The following is an 18,975-nucleotide window of genomic DNA, read 5'->3' as shown; positions in this document are numbered from 1 at the left end:
ATTAAAGCAGAAGAAAAAGCAAGGTGAGCCTATGCTTGCCCAAAACCTAGAGCTGAGATAGGCAGAACCAGGACAAACTGATCTTGTGTTCAGTCTCAAACCTGCCCTGAGTGGGTCCTGAGCCTGGATAGTCAGTCCAATCTTTGACCTTGCTCTTGAAAAAGTGAATGGAAAAGCAAACTGGCAGGAAGGGCAGTGACAGAGTTTCTAGGAAGTCACACACACCCATTAAAAATGGACTTCAAGCTCATTTCACAAAACATTTCTCAGCTAATAATGTCTGTCATTAGCAGTTTAGAACCTGGGCAGGATCTAAGCCCGGCCTACAGCAGGACTCTGACTATGCTGTGTGACATATCTGTGTGATGTGATTTCTTTGGACAGCACTTTCAGAGAATTTACTACTTAAGGTCAGTCTGCCACTTTTAAAACAGAGTTGCTCAAAACTGAAAAATAAAAATGCACTTTCCCAAGAGACTTGATTAAAGACTGTATTCAGCAAAGTTAAAATTATTTAAGAGAGTCAAGATCAGAGCTTTTTAAAGACTTACTTTTTCACTTTGGGGTATTTCATCTCTGAAATAGCATTGGTAGCATCTGTCTGTCTCTCCTTCAAGTGCTGTGGCCACATATTATCCACCCAGTCGACTAAGTCCACCTGAAAGGCCACCAAAATCAGCTGTTAGCTCCCCAGACACATAGTAGGACATATTCTTGTCAGCTAAAACTCCTCCAGAGCAGCAGATGCTCACAGACAGGTGAATCTTGCTGTTCAGCAAAAGTCCTGTGCACCACACTTTTTAAGGTGCAGCATTTCATCACCACAACTCAACCCCTTAAAACACAGGGGAAGGAGAGTTTTACAGTCAGTTTACCTGAGTGCACATTCTGTCTCATGGGCACCTGTGAGCACCTTCTCTTGTACTGTCTGTGGCATTTTTGTAGCCAACAGCCTAGAAATTGCATTTATGAACATTAAAATGCAAACATAAAAGGGATTATACAATGCTATTATCTTCCATTTCAAGGAGGAAATAGGACTGATTCCATCAATATCACAGCTCTATGTGGAAACAAAACTTGCTTACTGCCCTGATTCTGAAATAATTCCCACATTCTGATATTGCAACCCAGAGTTTACATAGAAGGTAAAGTAAATCATGTATTTCTGCCTTACATGGGCTCAAAACTCTGCAGGACTCAAGGGAAGATCTTATACAAGTATATGGGAGCTGACTTTAGGTACTGGACCTCCACAACACCCTCTCTTCTACTCCCATGGGAATGCAAATCTCTCTTTCAGTGATATCTAAATATTCCTGGTTTTACAAACAACTGTGCACTCAGGCTATTTTAAACAGCTATGAAATAACCGTTTACACGTGATAACAGGTACCTAACTGTGTATTTAATTTCTAAGCACCCAGGAAATTTGCACAGATGTTTTAAAAGCTCGCTGAGCACAATGTGTTTGGGAAAACCGGGATCAATTGAACACAAGAAATTCCCCAGAGCACCTTCAAATTGCCCGCTAAGTGTCTGAATGACAGCAAAAAATCTGAATGAACTTCTAAATATGTGTTTAATATTCAAATTTGTGATCTGCGTGTAAAAGAACAAAGGAGTCTAGTTAAGAATTACTTCTACAAACCAGCAATTAGAGTTGCCATCTATTTGTGACCTGTTCAGACAGAAGTGTGGTGTTTATATTGTCTTGGGTAAGAGATGTCCCCAGCAGAAAAAAACTGCTGCTGTAACTAGAAAAAGACTTAGAAATCAGGTAAAAAGTGTCTGAAAAGAAAACACAGAGCTGTAGTTTTACACCCAGCTACATGCTAGTGTAGCACACATGGCTACATTTCAGAGATAAATGAAATAATCTTTAGGTCACAGTTTCATGCCAGTGACTCCATCGGGAATAAAATCACAAAAGTCCTCTATCTTTAAAAAGTATGTAAAAATCTACCCCCTTCCACTACTGCCAATTCTGACCTAGCAGTGATTACACTGATTTAATTATGTAAACACTTCTACATTTAACAATTGTGTTTCCAACTTTTTTGCTTTGGGAGCCCCCTGAACATTTTTTAGGTAAAAGGAGTGTTCATATATAATGAATCCAAGCTTCCTGATAGTTTAAACTTCTTTAGAGGAGGAAAAATACTAGATGGGTATTTAATTTTGGATGTATTTCCCCTAAATGCCTTGAGAGGAACTGTGTATCAGTGCAAATTGCATGATTAGCAGCTCATCAGGTACCTAATTCCTGTAAATTAAGTTCCACTGTCAAGGAAACCAGCTTTCTATTTGGCTAAAAATGAGATCCTGACACTAAATGAGCAGGAGTTCTGGGCACTTCCCATCACCTTGTTTAAATTCCCTGATTTATTTCTGGGAAGAAGCTGCAATAAAGCCCATCACCAGGGGCTCCCTTACCACGTTGGGGCGCTTGACAATGTTCTCCAGCTTGGTGTGACTGAACTCCAGGCTGATGACGTTGTAGAGCTTCTCCCGCTGGGCCTCTGGGGTCTCGTAGTACCTCACAAACTGAGACATGCTCATCTCAACTCCCCTCTGTGTGTTCACATCCATCACATCCACGATCCGGCGGCTTCCTGCAAACACAGCAGCAACCTCAAAACAGCTGCCTTGCCTTCATTGATGTATATATACATACATGGATCTATGTTATTTTATATATCTATCTATATATATCAGTTCTCAGGGACTGCAGGGAAACTGCAGGAAGAGAGGATGAGAGCAGTACCAGCCCTTCCATGGCTCCTAAGAAGCTCAAACAGGGAGCAAGGAACTAACTTGGAACTAGACTCTTTGCCCAATATGACACTGAACAAGTCACCTGGTTCTTCACAGAGATGGAGGGAGCAGTTTCCTGCTTTATGTGAATTGATGTGAGCAGAAGTACATTAAAAACTATGAAGAAGTAATAGAATATGGTAGCAGGGGGCAGGCAAGACAAATTGCTCTCCAAATCATACTGCAATTTTCTAAACTTCCATATGTCTCTCAAGATGCTTTTACTCATGTACAAAAACTATCCACAAAGAGCAAACTGCCTTGCATCCCTGGATACTGTAAACTGCTGAACATTCCCAATTCCAGTGGATGAAAGCACTAAATGCCATAGAGGAGTGAGCCCCCACTTTGGATCTCTCAACAAAAACTACAAGCCTTACTTTCAGCTCCTCAGTGGCAGACATACAAGTCTCATTAGCACCAGAATGTTGAGCAGCAGTTTTAGTCGAGCCTTCAGCTTTACACAGATTAATCCACAATCTTCTCTTCGGCCAACTGGAAGGTTTCACCTCTCCCAGCAATTTCATCATCCTAATTAGCAGTTCATTTGTGTGTGAGTGAACAGGAGCCCATGAGAGACATGCCTCATTTCCAGGAGAGGATTCCAGCAAACAAACTCGCAAAGCTTCCAAAAAATCTCTCCAAAACAATTTTCACCGCCAAAGAAATAACTCAGAATAAATTGCATTAGTACAAAATGTAGGGCTGTGATGCACCATCAGAGGGAATTATTAATAATTACAGCACCTGGTCTATCGTGTGCTTGGGAGCAGTATTTCAGCAAGACTAATAGCTTGGATTGCTGCTCTCCATTACAAATATCCTTAGCCCCTGATACAGTGACAGTGACAGATGTGATAATGACTCTGCAAAGGAACTCAAGATCATAATGCTTTGAAATCAAAAAGAAAAATTTATATAGTGTAAATCTGGAGTAGTCCCACCAGCCCGTCAGTCAAACTCCTCATTCCAAGGCCAAGGAACAGGAGTCCATCCTTGGGCTGGGCTTCGGACTGTCTGGAGTGTTGCCACCTTGAGGCAGGATGGGGAGAGTTTAGTTATGTGTGAAAAAGCACAAGAATCCTTAAATTTGACATCTGCATGTTTGAAACAACATACATAAAATCTAGTTACGGGCTGGAAGGTCTTGTGGGTTTTTTTAACCATAAGCTTTACTATCTAAGGGAATGGTCTTTTTTCAATTCCACAGGTTAGCAGCTTGGGGTGGAGTCCTGTTAAACAAGCTCCTAATGAAAGCCATCCTGCTCTCTGCTTCCAGAGCCTGGGATCAAAGCAATGGCTACAGCCCAGGGGGGTTGAGGAACAGATACTGAAAGATTATCCCATTTGAAGGGCTGCCTGGCTGAGCCTGGGTTCTGCAATATTTTAGTCTAGGTCTGACCTCAGCTTTGGTGGAAGCAACCTTGTAGAGCCTCTCAATTATCCTTTCCAAACGAAAAATCAGCAGTTACCTGATAAATTAAGAGTATGAGGAGCAGTTCAATAGCAGGTTTGTTAAATGAACACGATTATCAATTACAGGCAGAAGAGCTTAAGATTTGAATTGATAATCTCTTGACTTCCAAATTAAAGAGTAATTTGAGGGGATGTTTTTCTCTTAAGCCACAGTACTGTCAAACAAGCCCATACATAATGATTCTTGGAGTACTGCTCACGAATTTGAGATGTATAATTACAGGTTCACATCCTGGTGTTCACTGCCCACTGCACAGCAGCCCTGGCTCACTGCCAGCTTTATCTCTTCTGTCCTGAAAAGATTCAGCTCTTTCTTCTATCTCCTGTTCCTAGTACAAGGTGAAAAATATCATCTAGGAGAGTAAAGAGCAAGGGAAAGAAGCACAGAGAGGCTCCAAAAAGTGATGGCAGGCTGAGAGATCTCAGGTCAAGCTGGATTTCTGAGCAGCTCCACACACATTTTATCAAGATCCATTTCTGTTAACCAATTCTTAGGCATCCCCTTATCACACTCTCACTGTGTTCTCAAAGAAGGGACCCCACACAAGCAAACCTGGGGCAGCTCAGCAGGTCCCAGCAGGACCTCAGTGACCCTGGCAGCCTCTCATCCTCTTTCCCACCTGTCCCTCACTTCAGCTCATCACCCACTGGACATGGATTAACAGACACCTGGAGTCCTGGCAAAGTCCCTCACTGCTGACAGGGGAAGCTTCAGTGCGCTGTGAACCACTTCACCCTTGACTTCCCTGGATGTTTTTCCAATAGAGCTCTGGACTGGGCAATGTGGGATTAAGAGGCTCTGCTTCATCTCTGGCAGCAGATGTGACTCAGAGGCAGAGTGGTGATGCTGGGGGATTTTACGCCTAAAGAAACATCTTCCTCTCCTGCTGCTTGCTCATGGAGCACAAGTGAATCCCCAAAGGATGACAAAGACAGTAACTAAGAAACAAGCTAGTGCCATCTCTGACAAGAAGAACAGACAACAGCAAGAAGGAGACAAGAAGAATCAATTGCAGGGATGTAAGTTGGAAAAAAAAATCCATCAGGATGAGCTGCAGAAGAACTATGCTTTGCTTAAAACCTTAAAAACACATCGAGTTACTCCAGCCCATGTATTAGTAAAATCCCCATTAAGTGGACAATAGCACTTAATGGGGATTGAAGTGAGACAAGACACTGTAAAGATTCTAAAAGATTGAATTGTACAACATTTTTATATGCTGTAATGTATTTTTTTTTTTTTTTCACATAGAAATGAACATCTGGAGGAAAAATTACTTGTGCAGGGTCCCTGCCTCCCATTGCCCACCCTGGACTAGTTGGTTTGGTACAGAGAGAGTGGGTCTTCTGGGCTTCTTGGTAAAATAAGAGCAACAAGGAAACAAACCTTGTTCCCTTGTCAGAGAGAGGACTGTCCTCGAGGAATGCAGGCTACACAGGCATCTTCCCTGCACCAGCAAATGATTTCCCAAATCACAGCTCACCAAGCCCACCCCAGACACTTTGGGAATTATGGGCTCAAGCTCTGAAGTCATTCAGCAAAGCACTTGTTGATCTCCCCTGCAGAGTTTGCACCCACATTTCCCATCATGTATAAAATATTTAAAAGATTTTCCAGAGAGGGAACAGAGAATGAGAAATGCTGGGACTATAATGATATCTTCTGTTGTCAAACAACTGCCATTTTTTATTTCCAACAAGCGAAGCACTGTATTCCCCTGCCTGAGCTTCAGGTTATCCAAGCTGCCATACTCCAGCTTTCAGCAGGGCCCATCCTTCTCCATGATGTGGATTTAGCATGGATTTTTGGAGCAGTGGAAGCAATGCAAACATGAACCACACAGCAGAGTATGAGAAATGCACAGGAGGTGTGAATCAGAGCTGCAAATGACACCAGAGTTTTCTAGGCTGTGGTCTCTTCTCCAGCACAGCACCAGCAGGAAAAGGTGCAACTCCCCCACAGCAGAGGAAAGAGGAAATGTCCTTTCTGTAAGAATGATTATCAAGCCTGTCCATTAAGAGGATAAAGCTACCTTGGGGAATTATTTTAACCCTCTGTGGCTGAATTGAGATCTGTGCTGAAGGTACAATATAGTACTGACAACCAGAAACCAACCTCCAACGCCGAGGGACCGGCCCGCTGGTCCTGCCTAATCTTTATGCTTCTTATGAGGGAAAAAATCCTTGGTTTGTAAAGCAGGATTTTTGGCAGAGCCTCAGGAAATCTGCCAGCCTCGCTAGCGGGTTAATTGTACCTAAAGACTGAGGCTTTGACTCACATCCCAGTTAATCCCCCCGGAGCTCCCGGAGCTGGAAGCACGTATTCTTCTGCTGCCCATGGGAGGCTATTATGATATCCCCCGCTAACAGAGAGGGATGTGAATCCGAGCAGAAAGTCCTTGCTCAAGTGGAGCTATTCCCGACATTCCCTGCATTTCGGAGCGAGGGTACGAACAAATGAAGAGGGGCGTCCCGATCCCATCGCTCTCAGTGCCACCAGAGGGCACAGAAGAACAAAGGGAAGCGAGCCCGGACGTCGCACACAGCTCTCCCCACCGCTCCCGGCCCGGCAGCGTCCGCAGCACCGCTGGGCGCCAGCGCATCCCCTCGGGAGCTCTGCCCCAGCACCTCCTGCTCACGGAGGGGTAAAACTGCCACCAACCTTCCCCTCCGGCCCCTCTGCAGCTCTCGTTTGCTATCGAAGCGCCGAACTGCGATGAGCCGCGGGAGGAGCTGTTTGCACGCCCCAAAATGTGTGCAGGGCATGGCCACAGGAGCAGCCTGTGCAGCCCCTTCAGCCGTAATGCTACAGGACTGGGCTGGAGAAAGGGGCTCAGGCACGTCATGTGTTTTAGTGGCATTATATGGAATTAATCAGTATCCTTACACCTACCCAAGCCATCATTTTTTGCGATTCTTAGAAGCTTCAGACAGTGAAAAGCTCATAGAAAAAAAATTCCTTATTACAAAGAAGCATTTTACTTCTAATTTTTTACACAGTATCCCAATGCATTGACCAGTAGTACAAGCATACTAGGTGGCTGAAAACTTAGAGCATGCAAATAATTATAGAAAGAAAAATAATGCAAGATCCAAGAGAAGTGGGACAGAATATAACTTTGGTGGAAATCTTATGGTTTATTTATCTATCAGATTTCTTTTAAGACCATTAATCATTTCCTAAATGTCTCAGAATAAAACATATCTAACAGTAACAATATAGAAAAATGTTATAAAAATTATATTCTTTCAGCCCTCTGAAACCTTATCATCAGCCCATATTGAGGAAAACTTGACAACCTTCATACTTTGCAGGTCCTGCAGCTCCCCTCTGGTCTAGAAGGGTACCTGAAAGCATCAAAGGTTTGCAACACCCCCACACTTATGAGAACATCTGAAGAAATATATCACTGTGATTACATCAAACCTCCAAAACATGCTGGTATTAATATATATTTTTAGGTAAAGGCACAACACTTGAAGGTAGTTTTGAACTAAGTTATATTATTATGTAAAAGCATATCAACTACCATAAAATATTTAGGATTTTGGGTGGGATCACTCCAAAATAAGACAGCTCACTTCTAGTTTGGATGAGCTAAAGCAGAGGATGCTTATTGCAGAAACACAGTGTGACTCTGGGGAGTTATTCTAAAACTGCTGTTCTGCTTGATTTTTCCACATGGACAATTCATCTTTGAATCCACCTGTAGACAGAGGCTTTGAGATGCCCATGACCACACCAACACATCACTTCAATTTCACTTTCATGTCCTGACATCATGGAAATACATTCTCTTGGAGTTGTACTTTTGTTGCAATGTTCATTCAAAGCAGATTTATTGCTGTTTATATCTGGACATGAACATGACTGTTTTTAGCAAAACTGTCCCAGTTTAACTAAGACTTTTTTTTAAAAGACTTTGCCTGTGTTAGGCAAAGGACAAACTTAAAGAGAGCTCAAACAGGAAGTTCAGCTCTAAAAATAGAACTGGTTCTACTTCCAAAATGGCAAGTCAGCAGACGTGCTAAACATAGGCAAGTGAGTGTTATAATATTTCATTTTTACTTCTGGGAGGAAAAAAAAAAGTATAATGAGAGTGCATCAAATGCCTTCTTTTTATTTATTTTATTACACAGAAACCCTAATCATGGCTCAAAGCTCACTCACCTGGCACTTCTGATGCACAGAGCACCAGTGGAAACTTATGACAGAGGTGGAAGGCTACATCCATCACAGCTTAGCCCTGGTTAGTGCTGAGAGCTAAACAAGCACCAAAAAATATAAAAATAATAAATGTGTATATGTATCTTCCTCCACCTTTCTACAAGGGAGAAAGATAGTGTGAGTTTTGTGCTGGTTCAACTTCCTGAACCATGGAAAAGAGGAAAGCCTGTGCCAGCACACAGGAGGGGATGGGAGAGCAATGCCAGAAGTGAGGAGAGAAGGAAGAGAATGAGCAGGACGCCAGTTTAGAGTTGTTTAATTGGTATGGCAAAAAAAGCAAATTGTTGGATGCAATAGGGGGCACAAGGAACAGAGACACTTCCCCTGATCACATAATAGGCAGCAGCAGCAAAGCTAGAGGACAGTTTAGATGACAAAGAGATGGTCTGGCACCAGAGCCTGGTATTGGCATTAGAGGGAAAAGTTTCTATTTCCAGGCTCTCAGGAACACTGGGTAAGTTTTAACCTCTGTCTGCCCTAGGTCCTGGTTTCATGATACAAACTGTTCACCAATACTCAAGAAACCGATGAGGCTTAAATAATTTTTTTTAAGTGGGGTCAGCTCCCTGCCTACTTCCCAGCACAGTTCCACAAAGATCAGGAGAAGGATGTGCAGCCAGCACCGGCGCTGGGGGAAATCCCACGGTGACACCAACCACAGCCCCAGCTCCCTCCTGCTACTACAGACTGCAGCTTTTCTTCTTAAACAATAAGCTGTTTAAGAGGCACAAAACCAGTGAGTGTTAAGAGAAACAACGTCCTCTGAAAGTCTGCAATACAACACTTTAATTGACAGAGATTTCCACTTTATTTATTCACTTCTCCACCTTAACACTGGTGGATGCCCAAGTCCCAAAGGGTTCCTTCAGAGCTGCTACAAACCACTTCAATTTTCAACACATTAAAGCCCTCAGACTGCAAGAAAATCACTAATGGAACCTTCACCTGAGGAAAAAAAAAAAACATTCAGAAACTTTGCTGTCTAGTTACTAATTTTAATTCTGCCCAAAAGAGAACACAGTGCAGCTCCACAATTTTGTAATTCTTCTTAGCCCTGGGTTAATGTGGAGGAGGTCAGAAATCACATTAGGCTGTCTGATTGACATATGGGACTGCTGGTGTCCCACAAAGAAGGAATAGATTCCATGGGAAACCAAAAAACCCCACCTGTCAAGTCCTACTGGTCCTGTTTACAGCAAAGTGTGCTGCTCTCTCTATCAGTATTGGTTTATGGCTGGAAAGAGTATCCTAAGAACACTTGCTTGAGTCTGGAAGGATTTACCTTTACTTCCTTATAAAATTCCATGGAATTAGGGGGTAAAACGAGTTCTGTACAGTACAGCAGCCTCATCAAGGAAAGAGGGATACAGAGAAAACAGGAGAGGTCGCTCAAGGGAAAAGAAAGAAAAAAGTACAAAGACAAAAGGATGAGCAAATAAACTTCCAGTGTTGTACTTTGGAAAGAGAAACCTGATAGACAGAATTGGAATCAATCATTTCAAAGAAATAGCACATTATATTTTATTTTATTTTACTTTTATTGTCCAGATGTTTCATCTTTGCAGTACTCAAATTTTAAAATAAATGCAGCAGCTAGGAGTCTGTGCAGTTCATACCAACAGTACTTATAAACCCCTTTGTTGACAGACCATTGGTTTGACTCCATCTGAGCTTACAGACACTGGGAAATTATAATTTTCAGTGGTAATATTTATTTGCTGATTGTAGGCCTGACTTAGCACATTTCCCAGTTTAGAGCGTGAAGCATGTTGACAGGCCCAACAGCATGACTGTGAGCAATTTGGAACTTGACTTTAAAAACAGAGCACTTTTTAAAAATACTGCAAGTTTTTAAAACAAGCTTTGGTCACAAAACAACATGATGGACGAAACAATTTATTTTTATGGACTGGTTCTCAAACACATGTTTCTGAATAACATCTGAGACAAATCAGTGGGGCCCTGATGAAAGCTGCTTTCTGATGCTCCATTTTTCCCTTTGGAAAGTTTGTAGGCAGGTATATAACCCAGCTCCCTGAAAACACAGGTTTTGGGTTTGTAGCCTCAGATCAATGGGAATAGCAGTGACATGTAATTATTTTACAGTCACTTGTGAGGAACATCCAAGTTCAGCCTCCTCCTGCAGGGAGCCATCCTTATCTCCTGCTTCAAGGTGCTCTTGGATCTCCTGCTCCTCTCAGCTGTCAGACACACATAGGTCTCTTGTGGATTGAGTCCCTTAATGAACTCAGGGTGTGACCTGCAGGGTCCAGAGGCTGAGGTACCCTCAGTCAGAATTCTCACAGCCTGAGGAACACATTCACAAGTTGGTATAAGACTACACAGACAATGGCCTTCCAAACTATGGATGTTTCTTTAACTCAGTTTTCTTAATATTCCAACAGTCTCACTTACATGAAAAGCAAAAACATAACTCAGAGAGCAGGCCAGGCACAGATCACCCAGTGAGGCACAAAACCCCATGAGAAATAAGAGGAGAAATCTTACAATGAATGGAAATATTTCATCCAAGTACCTCCCCTCCCATGAGATCAGTGATAACTCCTCTCCCCTAGAAGAGCCTGGCCCAGTGTGTTTTGAAGAATGCATTATTTGGGTCCCAGGAGCAGAGCACAGACCTCACTGCTTACTCCTTGTCCCTCCACACAAGACTCCTGGAGACACGGCAGTTAATGACTCCTGACTCAGCTCTTCTGCTCTTCCCAACCTGGCATTCCCATTCACAGGACAAATCCCCACACCAGGGGAGAACCATACATCTTAATCAAGACTTAGATGCAAGTCTGGGGGCAGACTTTTGCACTTCCTTTGAGCAGCCAGTTTAATTTTGGGAAGTGCTCCTTACAACAGAGCCTCTCTAATGAGCCTCCCTCCTAACTCCTCTCGGTCTCCAATTTCACAACTTCCTTGAAACAAATGGAGCGTTGCTCTATAGAAAAAGCAACACTGGGTCCCTATTCAGCAGAAATGATGGAAAGTTTTCTGAGCTGCAGTGTGTGGCTGCTTTGTCCTCCTTTTGTATCTACATGGCTAATTTTCTTTCACAGGATGGAGAACTGTACATTGATTAAGACAAAATTTCCCCTACTTGCCTGTGGACCACACTACGAGCCTCTCGACTTGCTTTGTAGTTGGATGTGAATTCAACCATGATACAATTTTGAGAACAGATCAATTTGAGAGGAGCAGCAAACACGCAGGAGGAATGAACCAAAAAATCACTAGGAAGCAGCTACTCAGGGACACTTCTCTGATTTGCTTTAAGCTTTTTTGAGTAGCTGCTAACAAAAAGCTGAGGGTTTGCACAGCCAGCTGGGGGACCATTGTGCTGACACACCACAAGAAATGCGTGCTGATGTAAAAGGAGTATTTTACACCGTCTCTGCCCTCCCTCCTGCCTTTACCCACCTGACCTGCACCAGCACAATTTTCTCTTCCATGGAAACACTGCTCATGATTCTTGATTCAGTACTGAATGAAATTTATAGATATGTATGTGTATACATCTATAAATGTGTGTATGGATTTTAATAGGTATATAAAACATTTTATAAAGCCAGAATAATTATTACCTACAATGTTTATATCTCTTTCTATTCCTTTTTCAATATCACTTGCTTCCAGAAGCATGGATTAGGGGGGCTCTTTTCTCTCTGCAAAGTACCTGGTATGCATATTCCCATTTTAACTGGAATTCCTGGGGACTACAGCAGTGTGTGTATTTCAGAGAACAAAAATGGCTGGATGAAAGATGCAGAGCCTCACATAGCTTATGGCTGTTAGGTACATTTGATGGGCAGTAATCCTTTCTGTCCCAACTGAATTTAAATTATTTACATCAGCCTGCTGACATTAACTAGTCAGGGAACTTGTTCCTCCCCACCACAGTCCCTGCACAGAGGCCATGGCTTCCTACATTCACTACATCATTTACAGTTTACAGGAAAACTAGCAACTGAGAATCCCCATATTCTGATTTTAGCAGATCATTTCACTTTTCTGCCTGATTCACACCTGGGAAAACAAAGCCATACTTTTTACTGTGCACCATCACACTGCAGAATTGCAGTTCCTCCTAGAGTGAGGAAAATGTTGCAATAGCAAACTTCACAAACCTTGCTAAGGGCTCTCCCCTGTGGGGGAAAAAAATCTAAACAGCAGGGAAATACTCTTTTGCAGGTCTGATTTTATCCACTGATGTTAATGAAAGTTCAGATCTTCACTTCAGTGCACTATGATGCACTCAGTGAATAAATCATGAGCAGATGTGTAACAGCACACAGGATCTCCTCCAGAAATTGTCAGCAGGATGAGGGAAGGCTGACCTGCACTTGCAGTGCCAAGTCCCCCCTACTTATAGGACTTTTCCTTTGAAAATATCAGGGATTTAATGATGTAACTTATTCTATTATCTTGCTCCACTGCCACCATGATTATAAACTCATAGTTGAGGCAGAGCTCTTCACACATATTTCTTTAAACAGTCAATTTGCAACTGAAATTTTTGGCTCAGCTCCTGTTCTTTTGGTGTTTCTAATGAGAAGGCAAATCCTAGCAATAATCAAGTATTTCTTCAGCTACTCCCACCAAAGAAAGCAACAGGATATGTAGAGCCTTGGTTTTCCTTTCACCCTTTGTCATGAGATCAAAGCCTGCTGCCAGGTCTTTAGGGATTTGACAGAACCACAGGAATCAACTATTGAAATTATCTATTAGGTCACATCTTGTGCATCATCTTCTTGGGCAGATGAAAATTGGTCTTTGCAACAGTTACTGGAGCTTGCTTATATTTGCTCTTTTCTGCCATACCTCAATGCACAAATTGTATGGCAATTAAAAGCTTTCTGCTTTCAATTTTTCTTGGATTCTTTATACACCAAAGTCTTTCAATGCAGTTTGTGAACACAGCAACCAAACATTTCCTGTGCTTATGAGCATCAGGGCCCAGTCCAGTCTACAGCACCAGATTTTAATAGCAAATTGCATGACTGATGACACATCCTCTGCTGCTCCTACACTTTTTTTTTTTAAATTCTATAAATAAACCCATAGTGAGTAAGTTAAATAAAATCAATCAGTGAGTTGATGTCAGTTGTTAGACCACCCCATGAATAGTCTAAGTCCTGTACTTGCACTGTTCCCACTGATACAATGCCTGGCTGGGCACGGTGAATTCCATAGGACAATGCTGCTGATCCTACAGAAGTGACCGCTGTGGTCACAACTTTAACCTCTTCAGCCCAGAGATCACAATAACCCAAAGTCTCTTTTCTTTCTTACAATCCTCAGCATGTTTGAAATCTCCCCTTTTGCCACCTGCTGGGATTGCAAGTTCCACTTTGGGGGTGCACAGCAAACACCTACCCTGGCACACAAAGCTACACCAGCCCAGAGAGAGAAGAGGTGATGCACGTCACAGACCCAGCACCACTTCCATTCATTTCGGTTTTTAGTTACTTTATTTAGGTGTGAGTGTAAAAACTGGGATTCAATACCCCTGGGCTGCGGGCCTGTGTCAATCAAACTGAAAACAGGTCAGCTAAAAATTAGAAATAAATGCAAATACATCCAGACTGGCAACTACTAGAGAGAGACACTGTGCTCGTGCAGGGCCTGCACCCCTACCCACAGAGCTCCTGGGCAGACTGGAACAACCCAGGGAGACAAAGGCAGTGCAGTCACAGGGAGAGGCACTGCAGATGCCACAGAAAAGCAGATACTCTCTAAATTCAACCCATGGTGACCCAAAAAATCTCTAAAAAACCCCAATAAAAAGAAATAACCAGAGAAAGAGCAAGGAGCTCAGAGTGATAGACTGAGGCACACATCCATGAGCACTTCCTCTTTCTCTCTCCCTTACATGGTTCACAGCTTCCAAAAGTATTCAGGGCTGCCAGCTTCAGATTGTGTGATGTCCATCAAGGACAATATAAAGACAAAATTCAAACAAATGACAAAATGGAATGCTTTGGTTTTCTGACATCAAAGACTGAAACAAATGACTGCATTCAGTCCTTGAATTCAGGAGTGGCAAAGGCTGGAGAGGGTCCACAGTGACCAGAGAAGCCCTGGCTTTCAGCAGCTCACTGAGCAAGGCAGTCACCTTTCTCCTCACTCAGCCCCAGGCAAGCTGTTCCCCTTGTTCTGCAGAGCACTTGGCATAAAACTCACACAGGTACTTCATGTGCAAAGGGTGGAGCTGACAATCTGGGAAAATACACTTTTGCTTTTCTGCCCATCTATGACAGGCACCCCTGCAGAAATGACACCAAAGTTTTTGTGCAGATGTGGTAGATGTTTGAGGACACTCTAAAAGGGCCAATGACCCTCAATCAAATTTTAAATCAACTTATGAAGAGATGACAGTGACATTCTGGCCTTCAGAATTAGCAATCAAATCTACCTTATGCAATGAAATTACAAAGCTCAAGAGTTATTAAATTACACCAGAGCTTTACATCTTTCAAGAGTTGTCTCAAGTTCCTGAGCAGGCCAGGAATTCCTTTCCACTTCTCCATTTGCATTCTTGGCTCACAGCCATTTCCGAGACGAGACATTTCCAACTGCTGAAATTAATCCATCAGCTCAGGTTTTACAGAGCACCCAGGATGTGACTTGTTGGAGGTGGGAGTCTGGCTCTGGAAAGTAAAGCTACTGTAGGGCAGAGTGTTTCATGCACACACATTGCACATGAGTGCACAATCAGGCACTCGTGTCAGAAACAGGAGCTTATGAACATCACCAAACTGAATTACAGATGGTTACTACATTTTTTAAGCCAGAAAAACAGAAAAATCCATCAAGCAATGTCAATGGTTCTTTGGAAGTCTGACAAAAGACTAAGAAATAAACACCTAAGATCAAGTAAACAAAAACAGCAATCAACACATCCTTTTTTAATTCTCCTTATTATTGCCACAGAGCAGAGTTTTCAATTTCCCTGTGACTTTTAGGTTCTCCCCTATGAAGATGGTACAACAGTCACATTAGAAATAGAAAGTAAGATTTCAGCAGAGTTTAGGAGTAAAGGCTCATTAACTTCCTATGGAATTTATGTGCTTTGGAAAAAGCCAGCACCATGTCCTTAAAGGGTTCTGTAACAAATGTGCTTCCCCTGATTCAAAGAAGAAAAGAGAAGAAATGAAAGGTTTAAAAAGCAGCAGCAAACTATGATGATGAGCATTTAAAAAGCCAACAAGCTTACACAGAACACATTTTTCAGACTGCGTTCTCTCTCTATTGACTCCCACACACAATCAGATGCAGAGTTTTGATCATTCCATTTCACATTCACCAAACATCCTTCCCTGCCCAGGTTCAGCAAAGGATTGAATAAGTTTTGAAAATACCACACATTGGAAATGCAGACCTGGAAGTTCAAGAAGATCTGAGGGATCTGCTAAAATAATGTGGGGACAACATATCAACATCTCCAGTGTCAGGAAATGTTAATAAAACATGACTTTTTATGTCCTTTATTTGAACATTAGATAGTGATTGTAGCACAAGTAACCTAAAACTAGGAAAAAATATCAGCAATTATATGCTATAGGAAGATGTTCACTAGTGTTTCCAGAAATAATGAGTATATAATTTTAAAATTTGGCATGGAGACAGGAATTCCCCCATGTGCTCTCAGTGTCAATGTGGCTGTTCCACCCAGCACAAACTCCACAGCGAGAAAAATGATTTGCCACAAGAACTGTGATTTTTTCAGGTACAACTCACAGTCCATTTCCCAAATATTTTAGATCTTTTGAATAAAAGTTTCCACCTATGATGCCAAAAGTCATCAGCTGTATTATAAAAAGGGTAGGTGACAATGTTCTGGACCACATTATGGACTCAGCACAATGACTCCAAAGGGAGTTTGCCCAAACATGATATAAAAGAAGCCATGATGTGATATCTAGCCAAGAGCAGGTACAGGGATTGCTGATCCAGCTGTGAGCAGGTACACTCTTACATTCAACTTACTGTCAAAGTTAATTACAAATGTTATTTCTGCTCCATTGTTTCATAAATGCAATTTTATTTATAAATATCCTCCCGCTTTGCTGGCCATGTACACAGGAATCTCCACCCCCTAATACTTCAAAGGACATCAATCTTGAGGAAATGCAACTCCCACACTTTGACTGTTACACAGGAAAAACACTGTTGTTATGCAACTCTACGCTGTTCCAAAACATCTCAACGTCAGACCCTCAGCTCCAGCAGCCTCAGAGACAGAAATTACAGTTTATCAGCGATGGAATAAGTTCAGAAAACTGCAGCAGGGTCCAGATAATTACAGGGTTTGTGCACAAGGCTCCTCCACAGCAAAAAGTTGGTGTTTTTTTTCTGCAAATGTGCACATGCAGGTATTTAGGAAATCCATAAAATTTAGGAGTTCATTTTCTAATTTAATGAAGATTGACCACCAAATAGCACTTCCCATAGCACTTCCAAAACATTTTCTGCCAGATATTTGGGCTTTTTTCCCTGAGCTTATAAATGGTCGTAAATTAAGCAACATTGCTGAGTTGTTTGTGAAGGAAGGTTATCAGAGATAACCCCTCTCTCACTGATAACCCCAAGTGAGCAGAAATGAGGCACAAGTTCCTCTCCTTTGTTTTTCTTAGCTACATCTTTTCCAGGCTTGATATTCCTATTGACTATTAAACTCAAAGAGTAATTTTTTAAAAAACTTGTCTTTCAGAATGCAGCATTTGAGCTAATTTTAAAGATAAACTGCTTCCACAAGACAGGTAAATAAACTGAGTAAATTCTAACTAGGAGGAATACAGCTAAAAATCTCCAAGAAGGACTGCAGCAAACACATCCAACATCCAGCTTGCTCCACAGCGACAACTTCATTGAGTGCAGGATTGCTATTCAGTAACAATTTCAGATAACAATAAATAACACACCCATCTGCAGTAAAAACAGATTTCAAAGAAACATACAGTATAATCTCCCACTAAAGATTTGGCTTTTCTTAGAGTTAAAAAACATTAATTTTGTAAAGATTGCTAGGAAACATTTGATGACAGTCACCACTTCTCTGGTTTGTGTCTCATCAAAAGCCAGGCAGTTTGCAAGGCTTTGTGCTCAGCCTCTCTTTACAGCCTTCCCTCAAAGCACCAACCTGGCCTGACACTGATAAATACTGTGGGGAGAACACAGGCAAAAGGTGATACAGCTTCAGTCACACCTTTTATAAACAGATGCTCTGCAACAGATTTAAAAATAAAAAAAAAAAATGGGAACTCAATCAATAGAGCTTCTGGTTTGCAGGATCACAAAAGTGTTTGTAGGACACCTGTTAAGAGCAAAAGCATTCCCTCCCTTCCAAATGGCCAATTATCCAGCATGAGATCGGAGTCCAGTCAGCACAACTACTAATTAGGGTTCTCCCAGCCTTTTTAATTTACAAATTGCTTCTCCATGCCTTCTTCCAGATTCTGAGAGTTATCACAAATGTCTACAAACACAACTGGACAAGTATTTAAAAGCAATTCTGTTCTGTATAGAGTTAATCCAGTGCATTCAAAATAACTCACCCACTAATAGCTTCACATCTCTAACGGTGAAATCCGGGTCAGGCATTCTGTAATTAGCAAAGAAAGCAAAGTTAAATACTGTCAAGATAAGTATGGGTACACTCTCTTTACCATAATAAAGGAGAAATAAATGTATGGTGCTCTTTGTCCATAGTGCAGGAGGTGGAATCAAGCAAGGCCTCTCTGAAGTGTGGACAGTGCAAGTTTTAATGACACACATGACATCTTTGCATTGGCAAGTGTACAACAGTTTTTCTACTCACAATGAATGAGAAGAGGTGTCTTTTTGAGCACCTTTTATCAGCACCAGAGTGGGAGAGAAGGGAAGGGGTTGGGAGTGCTTTCAATAAAATCCTAAATCTTTATAGCTTGTTAAGCAACTCGTGTGCCCCATGTCTGTTCCCCAAGGTGAGCATTATCACACTTGCCAAACTGAGGCACAGAGCAGTAAAACAACCTGCTCAAAGCCACATCACCACAGGTTGGAACCATGGCTAGGAAATAAAATATATTAAAATAAAATTAAAGTCCCTTTGTTTTAATCACTGTTCCAAACCTCCTCGTCTGGCCGAAGACATCCCAGCTGTATTTGGTGGGTTGGGAAATGGTTCAATTCAATTTGGCCTAATTCAGAGCTAAATTAAATGGTAGTATAATTGTTTCAGGGATGTTGATGCATTTACAGGATTACTTCTAACACAGGCAGTGTTTTAGGGAGTAATGTAATTAGAGAGTAGCCTGGTCCAGCAAGTGAGTTCTGCATATCAGGGAGAGAGTAAAAGTCTGCAGCATAAAAACTGGATGGGAAAAAAAAACCAAAATCAGTAGTGAGGTTTTAAGGGTGGTTGACTTCATTTTACTGACAATATTTCACACTTCACATTGCAC

At 41.9% G+C, this 18,975-nt stretch overlaps 1 protein-coding gene across 3 annotated transcripts in view; it reads right to left on the bottom strand.

The window, feature by feature from the left end:
* Window positions 1–18,975, bottom strand: part of KDM2B (lysine demethylase 2B) — a 106,426-nt gene that overhangs the window by 79,555 nt on the left and 7,896 nt on the right. For all 3 annotated transcript variants that reach the window (XM_077787255.1, XM_021532716.3, XM_021532709.3), the window contains exons 4-6: window positions 18,088–18,134; window positions 2,437–2,615; window positions 552–658 (exon numbers count right to left, since the gene is read on the bottom strand). In XM_077787255.1, coding sequence (XP_077643381.1) covers window positions 552–658; window positions 2,437–2,615; window positions 18,088–18,134 — 333 coding nt within the window. The remainder of the gene's footprint in view (window positions 1–551; window positions 659–2,436; window positions 2,616–18,087; window positions 18,135–18,975) is intronic.

Source organism: Lonchura striata, chromosome 18 (genome assembly GCF_046129695.1).
Source record: "Lonchura striata isolate bLonStr1 chromosome 18, bLonStr1.mat, whole genome shotgun sequence".
In the NCBI taxonomy this organism is placed as follows: domain Eukaryota; kingdom Metazoa; phylum Chordata; class Aves; order Passeriformes; family Estrildidae; genus Lonchura; species Lonchura striata.
Note: the sequence above shows the minus strand (reverse complement) of the source record. Positions and strands in the feature narration are given on the sequence as shown.